The sequence below is a fragment of the Dermacentor albipictus genome, chromosome 4 (assembly GCF_038994185.2).
Source record: "Dermacentor albipictus isolate Rhodes 1998 colony chromosome 4, USDA_Dalb.pri_finalv2, whole genome shotgun sequence".
In the NCBI taxonomy this organism is placed as follows: domain Eukaryota; kingdom Metazoa; phylum Arthropoda; class Arachnida; order Ixodida; family Ixodidae; genus Dermacentor; species Dermacentor albipictus.
The window spans coordinates 105,028,271-105,043,631 of NC_091824.1; the positions used below are offsets into that span (position 1 = coordinate 105,028,271).

The following is a 15,361-nucleotide window of genomic DNA, read 5'->3' on the forward strand; positions in this document are numbered from 1 at the left end:
ATGTTAATAAAACTAAATATATTATTTTTGCTTCTATAAATAAGCCATGCAATTTCACTGCAACTATTGTGTTTGAGGGCAAGAAAACTGGAACAGGCAGAGAGCCAAAAATTCTTAGGGGAGTGGTTCATGGAGGGTTTAATGTGGGATAAACACACAGAGAAGTTCGCAACAGAACTGAGTAAAACTGTGAACCACATCAAACTAATGCAATGGATTAGACAAAATGTGCCAAAGTGTCTCCAAACAACACCAGAACATACACATTACTCAACATGTCAGAAAAACAGAAAAACAAAAGCAAAAATAAGAACTTCAGCAAAGAGAGTGTACAGTATCAAATACCTGCAATGTTATGGCGCCTAAACAACCTCCGTGATACCAGTGTTGTTGTACAAATGATGTTTTCAAATCTTGCTTTGACAGAACATGATATTGCATTTCTTTTTCTTTGTGTGTATGTATATATATATATATAGTTTCCGTAGTGTTGTATAGTGAAGTAATTTTTTTTAAGGTAGTGTATTTACTTGCCGATTTTGATTGCCATGCAGTTATTGCATGTTTCTGCTCGTTGACATGCATGTCGAACTGCTTTAGAAGCAGAGGTCAGGCTGTAGAGCCTTTAGCTTTTGCTTCCGCAAGTAAGCAGGACTAATAAACTAAAACACACATGTGGTAGCTCTCTCTCTCTCACACGTACGTACACACACACACAAATGTGTGCACGCACACACACCTGCACACACAAAAAGAAATACTAGGCAAAACAATCTGTGTGAAGGAAGGTGGTACTCCATCTGCTACAGCAGAAAAAAGCAAAATGCCTTCTTGTAGTGTCCAGATGAATTGCTACAGCCTGCAGGCTACCAGTAGCGACAGTGGGGTCAACAGGCAATCTTAGCTAACTACCATGAGAGCACTTTGGTAACTTTTTCTGGTCACAAAACTTCTATGGAAAAGCTTGCTATGCTGTCCAATGTAGCCATGACATGGCGCAGTGTTGTTTAGAGGGCACTTGCCATTGGTAAGAGGAGGCTAACTTGTATGCATATCTGAGTGAGCTGTATGACATTTCTTACAGCAGTGTTAGACGAGACAGCAAATAAGCGGTGCATTCAAGTGAAGAGCATTAAGCACAACATTCTTTAACCTTTAACCCACAAAATAATTTGAAAAGAAACATACCAAATTTCTCAAATTTTTTTGTTTATACAGCCATGAATTTTTCTATGTCATTTTGGGTAAGAAAATGTGTTACTTGATTCTTGCTACTTCATTAAATGTTTTTTCCAGACTTCTACTACCCTCCAGTGTTGAAAATTGAATCCAAAACCAATTACTGATCGCAGCTAGTATTTGGCAGTGGGAGCAGCATGACATCAGGCTGAACAAGTGTGACTTGTCATTGGCGATATTGATTGGGGTTTTTAAAGGGTCAAAATCAACGTTGCTAGAAACATGCTAAGTGCAGATGTTTTATTAAGTTACTAGAAATGATATCTTAAGGCATCAGCGTTGTGACAATTTCTCACTGCCTTAGTAAATGTGTCTGTTAAAAAAGGACATGGTGTGCACGTTATAGTCAGTCATATATAAAAGTAATTTATCTCAAATCTCCAGATTTAGTGCCCTTCCAGTGGCTTTAGATTTCAAGAATTGTGCACTTAGTGATCCTCACTTGAAATTTCATCTATAACTGTACAACTGATGGATCATATCAGCCACTTCTTTTCAATAAAGGTGAAAAAATGTTTCTTATATACTGGATAATTACTGGATAGGTGTTCCCTTTAACAGTGGGTCATGCTGTACAAAAGCCCAAACAATGAAGCACAAGAGAAAGAATCATGAACAACATGCTTTAGTGTTTGCCACTACACAAGCCAAAAACCTGCTATACCTAGCTAGATATACACTATAATATGGCAACAGTGACTGGAATGTGACCACAGGGCCACTGATGAGGGTATGGCACAAAGCCAGCAAGATGAGCATTGCACTGTGCTCTTTAAAACTCACCCCGAGTATCCGAACTATGGCAGGCACGGCGCAGGAATTCTTGTTGACGATGATCACTTCCTGGCTAGCACTGCTGTCTGCACTGCTTTGTTCTGCGTCGAAATGCAGACCTTTGAAGTTGATGGTCTGGCTTGGCTCCAGGATGATGCATGGTTGCTCTGCCTGAGCTACCAGAGTAATGCTGTACAGGTTTTGATAACCGCCACCAGCCTTGTCCTTGGCCACAATGCCCACCATGATTTCTACAGCACCAGGACTTGAGGAGAGGAAAGAGCCCTGGGCAGTAAGACACAAGAGGCACCATTCATTTAACTTTTACTAGGAGTAATTGCTGTTATACAATCAAATCTCATTATAGATGAGCATCTATAGATGAGCATTATAGATGCTGCATTTGACACAAAAATATCTCTGTTGCATACAATATTTGTTGTAAGTACATTACCATAGAAATGATGTTTAGAGATTTTTACTCAACATTATAGCAATGTAACCTGCCTGCAATAATGCCTTGTTTTGCTGTAGGTAACTCTAATAAATAAATAAATAAATAAATAAATAAATAATCACACAACAGTAATGTCTCTTATAGGTCAGCAAAGGGTTACCGGGCAATTTGATGGCACAGTGGTGGCTTGCCATGCGAGTACATAAGAATGTTGCAAAGCACAAACTGAACACAGATGAAGAAGGCACATACACACACAAACACGAGCCTTTTTTGTCTGTGTTCACTTCGTGCCTTTAACGTTCTTATGGATTACCAATGCGCAGGGGCGTAGCCAGGGGGGGGGCTTATGGGGCTTCAGCCCCCCCCGAAATTTTTTCGTGCTGTCCATGCACCGCCGACCAAAGCGACCCCCGGCGCCGGAAATCACTCTGGATTTTGTCTAGAATGTCTTTTTGACGCTCGAAAAGACATTTAACCGCGAAGATTGCGAACTCGGGCTGGATGTCGTGGCAACGCCTACACACCGGCAGTCACATAACGCCAAGCAGTCCCATCCGAGCACAAAGTTTCAAGGGCGCTTTAACTGTGAGCGGGCTCGCCGCGGCATCTCACTGAGGCCACGGAATCTATGGAGCGCATGGATATCAATTGCGAAACTTTATGGGTATAAATCTAATAAGCTCTTGATGTGAAACGTGTATTGACATTTCCAAAGTTGTGCTTAAAATTTTCAATTGCGGAACTTTGTGGGTTTAATGTTGTTTTAAACATTTGACGCCAAAGGTCCATTGACTTTTCTAAAGTCTTACATCGGAACATACAACGAGACAAGCCAAATCAACACACTATATAGCAGACGAGTTGACAAAGCACGCAGCGAGGTCCAATGAGAAGATGCGTTGGGGTGGTTCATTTGTGCCGTCATGTCACATAAAAAAATATCAACATTTTTTTTAACCTACGCCAGAACATCCATGTCAAAACACTAAAGCCAGCCAAAGTAACTACGTTCTTATTTATTTTTTCTACTTTGACTTTTATTCGCCGAGGACACATTGAGCCCCTTCAATTTTTTTTTGTTCTCGCTACCCTACCCGCGGGCTGCCAGAGCGAGCCAGAGCGCATATGTTTTTCTCGTATGACCCCGACCACCACGCGGTGCACTTCGGTGGGCGTTCGGTTTGCTCTGGCCGAGTGGATTTTCACCTGACAGAGTTTTGGAAGCTTTCTGGCTAGTAGACAAGAAAAAAAAAACAATGGTCGCTCGCCGCCATCACTGTGGGGACTCGAAGGATTGCACCGGGTTCCTTGAGCGGAACCTTTCCGGAAAGTCTTGTTTCGCCGGTGTAGGATACTGAGCAGTATGCGTATGGTTCTCAGTGGGCCAATCGTCTCATGTTTTCTTCGGTATTAATTCCGTAGCCCCATTAGGTGCCCGATGTTGGCATTCGATTCTGGCCAACAAGGTTTCCTATGCGTTCCTTTTTTAATTTCTGTGCCTTCACCCCACAGAAAAAAAATACATTGTTGCGGCGCAGCGAATTGTCGCATGGTGAAAGTTCGATTTTGATACTTCTTTTGCGGAAAGTAATGGGCGACGGGACGCTTCAGTTGCCGGATACGTTTATTATATTATTGCGAAAGCAATTATATGGAGACTCCAGGCGCATTCCTGCCGTCTCCGTCGCCCTCATGTTTCGTATAAAGTCCAAGGGTGATAAAATCGTGACCACGCGCTGCATGCAGTATGTGCGAGTGAAAGCGTAGGAGGGGAGGTGGAATGGGTGAGCCGACGATGGTGGCTCAGTCTTGTGTGCGCAAAGAGAAAAGCGGGGAGCAAGCGCGCCACCTTCCGTCGCGCGCAATACATCGGGGGGAGTGGATGGAATGGGGGCGGAATCTAGGATTCTGTGAATCTATGATTGTGCAACATGTTTATTTTCCTTGTTTGACGCATTACATAGTTACTTTTTCTTACATACATAGACTCATTGGAGACTTATACGTATACTTAAATATCTTTCTGCGAGGTTTTGTGTATACATGCAGTGAACTTTGTTTCCAGTGACACTTTTTTGTCCTTTATCAAGCCGTATTTTCGCATTTGTATATCCCATTGTATCTGCATTTCTAATGTACGAGGGCGAGTCAAATGAAAGTGCGCCTACCCTAACCGCGCAATAATGGTTCGGTTCGTTATCTGCGAGGCATGCGCGTAGGAGAACGGCATGTCTCATTTACAAAAGTGACACGCAGGTGTGAAGATAACTGTTCTTTAATGCTCTCATACACTGGGTTGAATATGATTGCGTCACATAATGGACACTTCAAAAGTTGAACAGCTCGGTGTCGCGAAGTTTTCGACAGCTAAAGGTGTTTCCAAAACAGAAATTAATCGCCGTATGGCTGCCGTTTACGTTGAACACGGCATTTCATTGACCACTGTAAAGCCTTGGAGCAAACGGTTTAAAGGACGTTGTAAAGACATTCCAAGACCGGGCGAAAACCATCGTGGAATCACCCCCCACACAATTTCAAAGGTTCATGAGCTGCTGAAACAAAAACGGAAAATAAGCATCGATGAACTGGCAGACCGTCTGAACATCAGTCACGGTTCGATTCACGCCATAATTCATGAGCTTCTCGGTTATCGGCTCTTTGGTGCGCAATGGATTCCCATGATTTTGATCCATCGCGAGAAGACGGAGAAGTTTCGCGCTGCCTTGACTCATCTGATCGGGTATCACAATGAGGATGACGACTTCTTCTTTGCATTTGTGATCGGGGACGAACCTTGGTTGACGAATGGGGTCATCTTGTTCCACGACAATGCCTGTCCCCACGTCGCTTATGTGGTTAATACGAAACTGGCAAAGTTCAAGTGGGAAACGCTGCAGCATCCGCCATACAGCTCAGACCTGTCACCTTGCGACTTCTACATTTTGGGGCAACCGAAAAAAGAGCTCAAGGGAACCAGATACAGACTTTTTGAAGCAGCAACCCAAGGAGTTTTATAAGACGGGAACCACGCGACTCGTTACTCAATGGGACAAATGTCTAAATTCTCATGAAGACTACTTTTAAATAAAGTACCCCGTTGTTGGCTCAAATTCATTTGACTTGCCCTCGTATATCTTGCAGAATTCCTGCTTTTTATACGTGCCCTCTGTTGCGACCATGATTTCGGTGCAATTACTCACGATACACGACCGGTGACAGCTTCTCCTGCGTAATACATTAAAACAAATTACAGCGTCATTGAGATTTTTCACTGGCCATTGCATATATACAAGAATGTAAGCACGGTTCTTAAATGACAAAGTTTCGTTAACATATTTGTCCTCAAATTGTTCAGTTCGTTGCCTTTTAATTTTTCATATCAGTGGCATGCACTGCTTTCCTGGTTTCGAACTGATATAGTTCTAAAGTTCGTGTGATATTTTCTTTACTTAAATAGACAAAAATATGGAAGCATTGATATCAGTTATTATGGGCAAAATTTTTGTCACATACGAGTATATTCTTTTATGAAAAAATACATATTTTATTGTTTTGACTGTGCGTAGCGTTCAAGAATTCGTTTGCAGCAACTTTGGCAATGACAATGCAGTTATTATTCATGGATTTTACCCCTTGACAAATTGTTTAAGAGGAAGCTTTAGCCCGGGCCCAATCCGACGCGGCCTATTCATATACTTGTAAAACGCAGAAACGCATTTCTTATATGATCCTGCTAATCGCTTTTGTTGAAATTCGTTGCATTTGAGAGAGAATGTTAAATCCTAGTTCTGTTGCAAACACAACTTTGATTTAGGGCATGAATTATGTTTAAAATATTTTGAAAAATTCGAAAGTTTGAAAAAATAGAAGCACGACGTGCTTCTATTTCTATAGCTATGCATGAAGAACAGACATTGTGGTTCTGTAAACGGCATCTATTATAACAGTCAAAGCGGACAAGTTTTCTAAGTCAATTTGTATCTTACGTGAATTGGTTACGTTGTGTACAAGGGTTCTGCACAAGCCGTATTTCCACAATACTAAATTTTTTTGAGATTCATGTGTAACATATCCATTTTGTGCGCTGTAGATGTACTATTAGATGCAATTCACAGAATTGTGATATCAATTTTCATTGTTGAGTCACGGAGCTTTAAACTTGATAGTTTCGTTTTCTGAAAATTTTCGATTTGGCCAATTTTTAATAAACAATTGACCACCTAAATGAAAAATTCGAAACCAGTAGTCACTAGAATTAAACTTTTTCTTTTAAATGCAACAAACCTCCTCAAATTTGGTGAAGTGGTTGCAGGGAAAAACGAATTCCCCTTCTACATGTATTTAAATAGGAGCACCCAAGCTAAAGCTGCCTCGAACAAAATTTCTGGCTACGCCACTGGCCCCATATATATATATATATTGTTACGGTGAAGTGAAGGAAGACGTTGAATTGGACTAGAGAAAGACGAAGTCTGGCGGTTGCCTGAACGCCATATCCATCATTTGTAAATATAAGTTATTTTACACTCGTGGGCCTGCTTTCTTCCCGCAACATTTTGGTGGAGGTGCGGGGTAAGGGATAAACATCCTTCTTTGTTATCCGGTTGAGGTGACGGTAGTCAACGCAGAAGCGCCACGAGTTATCTTTTTTCTTTACTAAGACAACCGGTGATGCCCACGGGCTACTGGAGGGTTCAATGATGTCCTTGTCCATCATCCTGTCTACTTCTTTCTGTATGATGGCCCTTTCTGTTGCCGAGACACGATATGGCCGCCTATGAATGGGGCTGGCGTCACCGGTGTTGATGCGATGCGTGACAACAGATGTCTGGCCAAGTGGACGGTCGTCCAAATCAAAGATGTCCCGATAAGATGACAGGAGGTGACGAAGAGCTGCTGTTTCCTCGGAAGGAAGGTCGGGGGCGATCATCTTAGAAACATCGTCCGCAGGCGTCGAGTACGAAGGAGTGGATGACAAAGGTCCGTTCGTACTGAGGAAGGATTCAGAGGTCAAAAAAGAAATCTGAAATTCTTCCAAAGGAGTGATATGCGCTATGGCGATACCGTGTGGCAAAACATGTGACGAGAACCCAAAATTGAGGATGGGCACGCGAGCGCAGTTTTCGTGGATCCGAATTAAGGTGCACGGTAGGGCAATATTACGCGACAAAACCACGTCAGTAAGCGGCGACAGGACGTACTCGCCATCAGGTACGGGAGGACAGGGCGTCAGCAGGACATTTGTAGCAGCCTGTGGAGACAGCCTTGCAAATTCAGCAGCACATAAGCGGTGTGGAGCACAAGTGGTTGCGTCGGCAGGAAGCGGCAGGTCCAACTGTACAACACCTGCGGAGCAGTCAATTTGGGCAGAGTGTTTCGAAAGGAAGTCGAGGCCGAGAATTAGGTCGTGTGGGCAGTGTTCAAGGACGATAAATAGAACAACGGTATAATGGCCCCCAATGGTCACACGTGCTGTGCACATTCCAAGGACAGGTGACGTACTCCCATCGGCGACTCGCACGGTACACGGTACGGCGGGGGTCAGAACCTTTTTGAGCCGGCGGCGGAGAGCAGCGCTCATAACTGAGAGCTGCGCTCCTGTATCAACGAGAGATCTAACAGGAACGCCATCGACTTCAATGTCCAGCAGGTTTCCACATGTAGGCAGGGTCAATAGAGGATTTGTGGGCCGGGTCGGAGTTGCACCTTCACCTCCGGGAGCTGCACCGCCTAGTTTCCCGAAGCGAAGCGACCGGTTGCAGAAGGGGACGAAGAGCGGTGAACGAGAGGCGAACGGGACCTACGACCTTGCGGAGACGGGGATCGGCTGGATCTTGGTGGAGCACTGTCGGCGTTGATGTTCCTAGTCGGCGTATAGGGCGAGAAAGTGCGATTGTCGGGTACTTGGCTGTAGTGACTCGGAGACGACCACCGAGGAGGCGACGACCAGTGGTTGCGGCAATGACGGGCGATGTGTCCAATACCGGAACAATTAAAACAGATGGGTTTATCATCCGCTGTGCGCCATTCAGCTGGGTTGCGACGGAGTGGTGGAAAGCTTTGCGTCCGGGAGCGAGCGGTCGGAGAAATTTGGTAGGTGTTGGTATGGCGGACTGAGCAGAGAGATGGAATGCCCAAACTTGCTATTTCTTCCCGAACGACCGCTTGTATAAGGGAGATAGCGGGTACGCTTTCCCGACAGTCTGAACGAACGGGAGCCGGGGCCATGGCCTCAAGCTCACGGCGAACGATGCGCGTTATTTCTTCCGGTCCTGCGGGCTGAACGAACCGCGGCGGGTCTTCGCAAGAAGATGTCGCGGCGGTATTGGGCAACCGGTCGAAAGTTTGAGTGACGCGGCGGCCCTTCGCTTGTTCGAAGCGCCGGCACTCCTTAATAATTGCATCCACAGTGGCACAATCCTTACACATCAAGAGATTGAAGGCATCGTCTGCAATACCTTTCAATATATGGCCAATCTTGTCTGCCTCGGTCATGTTGTCATCAGCCTTGCGACAGAGGGCCAGCACATCCTGTATGTACACGACATAGGATTCTGTGGACGTCTGAGCGCGGCACGCAAGTTCTTTTTTAGCTGCCAGCTGACGACCGACAGGTCTGCCGAACAGGTCTCGCATTTTGTCTTTGCAAACATCCCAGCTCGTTAGGTCAGCTTCATGTGTGTCATACCATTGCTTCGCAGTTCCCTTCAGATAAAATATTACGTTTGCAAGCATCATTGTAGGATCCCACCTGTTGTTGTCGCACACTCGCTCGTACATCGTAAGCCAGTCCTCGACGTCGACGTTGTCCGTGCCACAAAATGTTCCCGGGTCCCGTGGGTGAGTGAGGATGACCGTGGGCACGGGCTGCCGAGGCGTTGTCGCTTGTGTCGGTTGATTTGCCATTGTGGCAGCAGGTAGATGACGTCCGCTGCGAAGTTCCGTGGTGGTATATACCACCACGGAACCGTGGTGGTGGTATATATTCCGTGGTGGTGGTATAATTCCGTGGTGGTGGTATATATATATATATATGGGGCCAGTGGCGTAGCCCCCCCCGAACAAAATTTCTGGCTACGCCACTGCCAATGCGCCCAAACTACCACTCTGCCAATAGATAGCGTGTGAGCAATTACGATATAAAAACTCGGACTTCGCAGTCGTTTACACACGAGTGTGCAATTGGTTGAATCACAAAAGTTGACTATAGGTACATGGCTAGGTACATTGATATGTACATTGTACAATGCTAAACTACAAGCTTGAACTTTGCACCATCATCTATAAACAACTGTGCAATCAGTGTAATTCCATGATATTGGCTTCTTGCCTTCTCTATTGCAGTCCAGCCAGGCCAAGCGACTAGCTTAAGTATATGTGCATCCAGAATTTGCCACTTCATAGCTGCTTTTATCGAGAATTTGGCAATTTGGCTACCAGAACAGATATCTTCAGCCACACACAAACAAATACAGTAAACCCTTATAATGAAGTGAATAGGATGAAAAAAAATCCAGGTGTAAGGTTGGCCTTTCCATAATTGAAACAGTAAGCCATGGCATATTTAAATTTTCACACAACTCAGACCTAAAAACTAGGGGTGTGGGTATATTCAAAACTTTTGAATAATGAATCTGCTAATAACAACGGGAAATGAGACATCCACCCAAACGTAGCTAAGTGCTACAAAGGAAACCCATACGGGTTCCTCGAAAGAGAAGCCTTGCAGTTGAAGAAAAATTCGTCCTGGCTCGGGACTCGAATCCGGGACCACCGCCTTTCTGGGGCAGCCGCTCTACCATCCAAGCTATAACCAGGCGGCTAGCAGATGGCAGGGCGAAGTCGAACTGCATGCCTTTAATAAGCAATAACTTAAACGTGCCACCCTTCCCTGCTGCAGGAAGCGTGAAGTGATCATCATGCTTCACTCTGGTGGCATTGTTGGCATCATATTCCGGCGTCGCTTACCAGCTTCATTTCATTTCGGTTTCCCTTTACTACCACTAGGAAAATGACAATCGGCAACTCGGGTCACTAGGGCCCCATCAGCTCAACACGCGTCAGCATCATGTGCTGCAGCTTTGACTGGATTCACGTTATGTACTAGATGTCAACTACAGTTGAGTCTGTCAAATTTTTATGACTTTTTGTGACTTTGGGCCATACGTTTTCGCAGTGTGATTTTTCTCATGCTTTTTTTTTTCAATACGTATTAATGAGGTTCTGCTGTATATGTTGGCACTGCAGCACAAAGGCAGAAGAGAAACAGAAGTAGTACATATGTCAGGGCTGTGCTATGCCACATTTTAATGCGGCTAGCATTCTTAGAGTGCTTCATACACTTTCCGGGCGCTCCCAGTCTGTCTATCTATCTATTTATCTATGTCTCTGTTTTCCCTCCAACTTGGGTCAATGGGTTGTCCATGGTCGAATGGGTAGCACACATCGGGCTGCTGTGCTGATGGAACAGAGTTCAAAACCAACCGCCACGCCAACTTGAGTGACCGGGTGTGTGGCACTGTGTCATCATCATCATCATCATCATCATCAGCCTGGTTACACCCACTGCAGGGCAAAGGCCTCTCCCATATTTCTCCAACAACCCCGGTCATGTACTAATTATGGCCACGCCGTCCCTGCAAACTTCTTAATCTCATCCGCCCACCTAACCCTCTGCCGCCCCCTGCTGCGCTTCCCTTCCCTTGGAATCCAGTCCGTAACCCTTAATGACCATCGGTTATCTTCCCTCCTCATTACATGTCCTGCCGATGCCCATTTCTTCTTCTTGATTTCAACTAAGATGTCATTAACTCGCGTTTGTTCCCTCACCCAATCTGCTCTTTTCTTATCCCTTAACGTTACACCTATCATTCTTCTTTCCATAGCTCGTTGCGTCGTCCTCAATTTCAGTAGAACCTTTTTTGTAAGCCTCCAGGTTTCTGCCCCGTAGGTGAGCACTGGTAAGACACAGCTATTATATACTTTTCTCTTGAGGGATAATGGCAACCTGCTGTTCATGATCTGAGAATGCCTGCCAAACGCACCCCAGCCCATTCTTATTCTTCTGATTATTTCCGTCTCATGATCCGGATCCGCAGTCACTACCTGCCCTAAGTAGATGTATTCCCTTATGACTTCAAGTGCCTCGCTACCTATTGTAAATTGCTGTTCTCTTCCGAGACTGTTAAGCATTACTTTAGTTTTCTGCAGATTAATTTTTAGACCCACTCTTCTGCTTTGCCTTTCCAGGTCAGTGAGCATGCATTGCAGTTGGTCCCCTGAGTTACTAAGCAAGGCAATATCAGCGAATCTCAAGTTACTAAGGTATTCTCCATTAACTTTTATCCCCAATTCTTCCCAATCCAGGTCTCTGAATACCTCCTGTAAACAGGCTGTGAATAGCATTGGAGAGATCGTATCTCCCTGCCTGACGCCTTTCTTTATTGGGATTTTGTTGCTTTCCTTATGGAGGACTACGGTGGCTGTGGAGCCGCTATAGATATCTTTCAGTATTTTTACATACGGCTCGTCTACACCCTGATTCCGCAATGCCTCCATGACTCCATGGCACTGTGTAATGTGTGCCAACTGTGTAACGTGCAATGTTCAACGAACCCATCTTGATGCCGACATGGGCCACTGGGGATGCAGTACTAGGCATGAGGAAATGGGTAGGCATTATTCTTCAATGAAACTCTTGCATGCTGACTTAGAGCACTGAGTGGTCTGTGGTGCTCTTCAATAAACCTCTTGGATACCAACTTGGGTCACTGGATATGTGTCAGTAGGTGTGTGCCGCTCTTCAGTTAACCTCTTTGATGTTAACCTGTGTAAATAGGTATGTGCCACAGTATGTGTGCTCTAATATGACAACAATAATCCTTTAAATTTATCCGATGCTCAGAAGAATCAAATCTGCACCATACAGAGGTGATGCCAGATAGTGCAGCGTATGCAGCAGAGCTGGCTGCATACACATTTTGATGTTGGCAATACAGTACGGTGTGTCGCTACATAGCTTCAATGCTAAGCGCATTAACATTGACATTTATCGTGAAGTGGTTTCCGCCAGAATTTTTTCTTTTTGTGTAGGCTCCTGCTTTTGGCAATATCACGGAAAATTAATCATTATTTGTTAAGAATATTTCTCTTGCTTTCCAAATTACAGAAAGGCACTCCAAGTGTTCTTTAGCTTTTCTTTTTAATTAGTACAGAAATAAGGTTTCTCTTCTGTGCAGCTAATGGGCAGTGGGAAGCTACAGTATTTCAGCAAAGTTACTTTTTAAAAATGTGAAATATTAACAGAGAAGTTTGGCGACCATGTCTTCGAAAAAAGAAATGTACAAGGGCCACATACAAGAAATTAGCCCATGAAAGAGATTAATTGGTAAACATCAATGTGGTCTTGAGCCACTTTTGAGCATTGTCTGCTGATACAATAGAAATTTATATTGTTCACATGATAATGTGACCATTCACCAAACACCTGGCACACATAGGCCCTAGCTCTGATGACCCCCCTGCACCGCAGCCATTAAATGCAAATCTGCTTTAAGCAGTGATAATACTTTCATCCTGACATCAGCTGAAACAAGGGTGACCGTGTTGTACACAAGGGCAGGTGTCAATAGAGTACTGATCAGTTTTTCCAGACATTTGCGAATGAAAGGTGGCGAATGTGTGTTGTTTTTTTACACTATGAACTCTGCAGACATTTAGGCAATCTATGATATACGTCAACATACGCATGTGATTAGCAAGGCCTGACATCAAAAGGGCTCATAGCAGTTCCTCTGAAAAAATATCCAAAAATATCCATTGTTAAAAACAAAGCACTTGTTTTAGCTTCTTACTGTACACAAATGAGGTTTACGTGGAGAACGTTTAGCAAGCACATCACCAATAGCTACCGCAAAGCTGCTGCATTAGGTTTGGATTGGTTTTATACCCCAGTCAGATGAGCTAATTTAGTGACACTTCAAGCGAGAGCACTTTGCCTCAGTGAGTCTCACTTTGGCGGTGTGGTGCAAGACGATGAAATGAAGTGTCATTCAAAATTGATGACAATGACAATCTATGAAGCCACACGAATTCGCATTATTCTCAGCATTTTGAGTTTTAGAAATGGTTAATGTTTTATTATGAAAAAAAAAACATGTGTATTTAGAAGAGCCTTCACAATAAAAAATTGAAATATATTATAATCTCATTAACACACTCAAAACATTCGAATTAACAAAAAATTGGCCTTGGCAAAATGGTGCCGACTCTGCAGTGAGCCTTTATTTATTCTTGAAGCAGCACTATCAAGGCTAAACACTTCAGCATAATGAAGCAAGTTCATCAAACTTGCTGGCAAGTCTGCTTCTAGGAACAGGGTGTCTACCAAGGTGACATATTCAAATTCCCCAAGTTTTCCATGTTTCCCCCGAGTGCCTTTGCAAGATTCCGTGAGTTACACAGAACTTTGTTTCACAGCAAGACAGGCTGACCCCTATGTCACCTGATGCTGTCACTCTAGTAAGCACGTTAAAAAATTTAAAAAAGAAACGACTTAATCCAGTTTGAATAGTAAGGACTAATGTTTATTTTATTCAAAATGAAAACAGAAGGGAGTAGTTAGTAAAATGCACAGCAAATAGAATATTTTAGAAGAACAATGATAAAGCTCACTGCAAATCAAGTCAAACATTTTCACATACGAATATGAGCTATTTCTATCAACTGAAAGCAAGCTCATTGGTACAAGGCCCGAATTTTGTCACAAATCAGATTCTCTATCAGCAGCTGGAAAGCCAACCTCAAATGTCCTGACATACTCTCAGCCCACGCACAATGCCTCAGAGTTGCGTTTTACTGCTTTAAAGAGTTTATTTTGGTTTGAATGAGGGACACCTACATCTCGGCGTCAGCCAACACTTTGTCTTTTGAGCTCAAGCTTCTTCAAAGAAGCGGTGGCACACTTCCTTTCCCATTAATTTCTCAATGTGTTGGTCCTTTCTGGTCCACGGATAATTTTAAGCATACCCTCAGGCAGTTGTACAGCCAACGTCCGATTTTTCGGACTCCCTAAGGGCAGCGGAAACATCCTAAAAAAATGAATACATGTCTTTTACTGCCCTTAAGGGCTCAAATCACCAGAGGCACGTCTGTAAAAGCTCTGAAGGCCTGCCAGTCGCTGTTGCTGCTGACAGTGGCGAATTCTTTCAATGCAAAACACGGCACCCAATGGAAAGGAGCTGCACAGCAAACATCAAAGCACCTAGGCCTAGCGTTGCCGTGATGGTGGCTACGGCTGCCAGCAGATCTGCGTGTGAGAGCACCAAATATAATCGATATATATATATATAGCCAAATATAATCAAGATTTCGAGAAAAATCAAAATGGCGGCGGTGGTGGCTTTGATTAACGCCGTTTCGGACCTGCGGTCCCGGCAAGAAGTCCGGAAAATCGGACGTCGAAGGGTTATTGTGTCCAATACTTCAGGCGTTCCTATACATTGACTCTGCGGGGTACGTGGTGTTGTCGCAAAGCCGTCCAAATTATCAGGCATGTCCCAAAAATCAGGCATTCGGAAAGTCTATCGTTCATCGCACACTGACAACTCCTCCAGCCGACGACACGGCATCAAAGAAGATTCATTTCATTTCCTCTCTGTTACTAAGCTAGCATTAGCGCTCCTTTTCAATAAAATTACAGCTAAATTTCTCTGATAGAAGCACAAATTCCCTGAGTTTTTCCTGAGTATTTCCAGACTATTCAGAATCCCTGAGAATTCCCGGTTCTCCTGGTTGGTAGACACCCTGAGCAAGTGTCACTGAGCTTTCCCATCTGACAGCCTGGGAATGGCACAAACAGCGAACTTCACTCACCCAAAGTGCCACTAA

The 15,361-nt window shown here is 44.1% G+C and overlaps 1 protein-coding gene across 2 annotated transcripts in view; it reads right to left on the reverse strand.

The window, feature by feature from the left end:
• LOC139059216 (uncharacterized) overlaps positions 1 to 15,361 on the reverse strand; it is a 124,076-nt gene that overhangs the window by 74,914 nt on the left and 33,801 nt on the right. For both annotated transcript variants that reach the window (XM_070537331.1, XM_070537332.1), the window contains exon 11: positions 2,023 to 2,298. In XM_070537331.1, the coding sequence (XP_070393432.1) occupies positions 2,023 to 2,298 (276 nt within the window). The remainder of the gene's footprint in view (positions 1 to 2,022; positions 2,299 to 15,361) is intronic.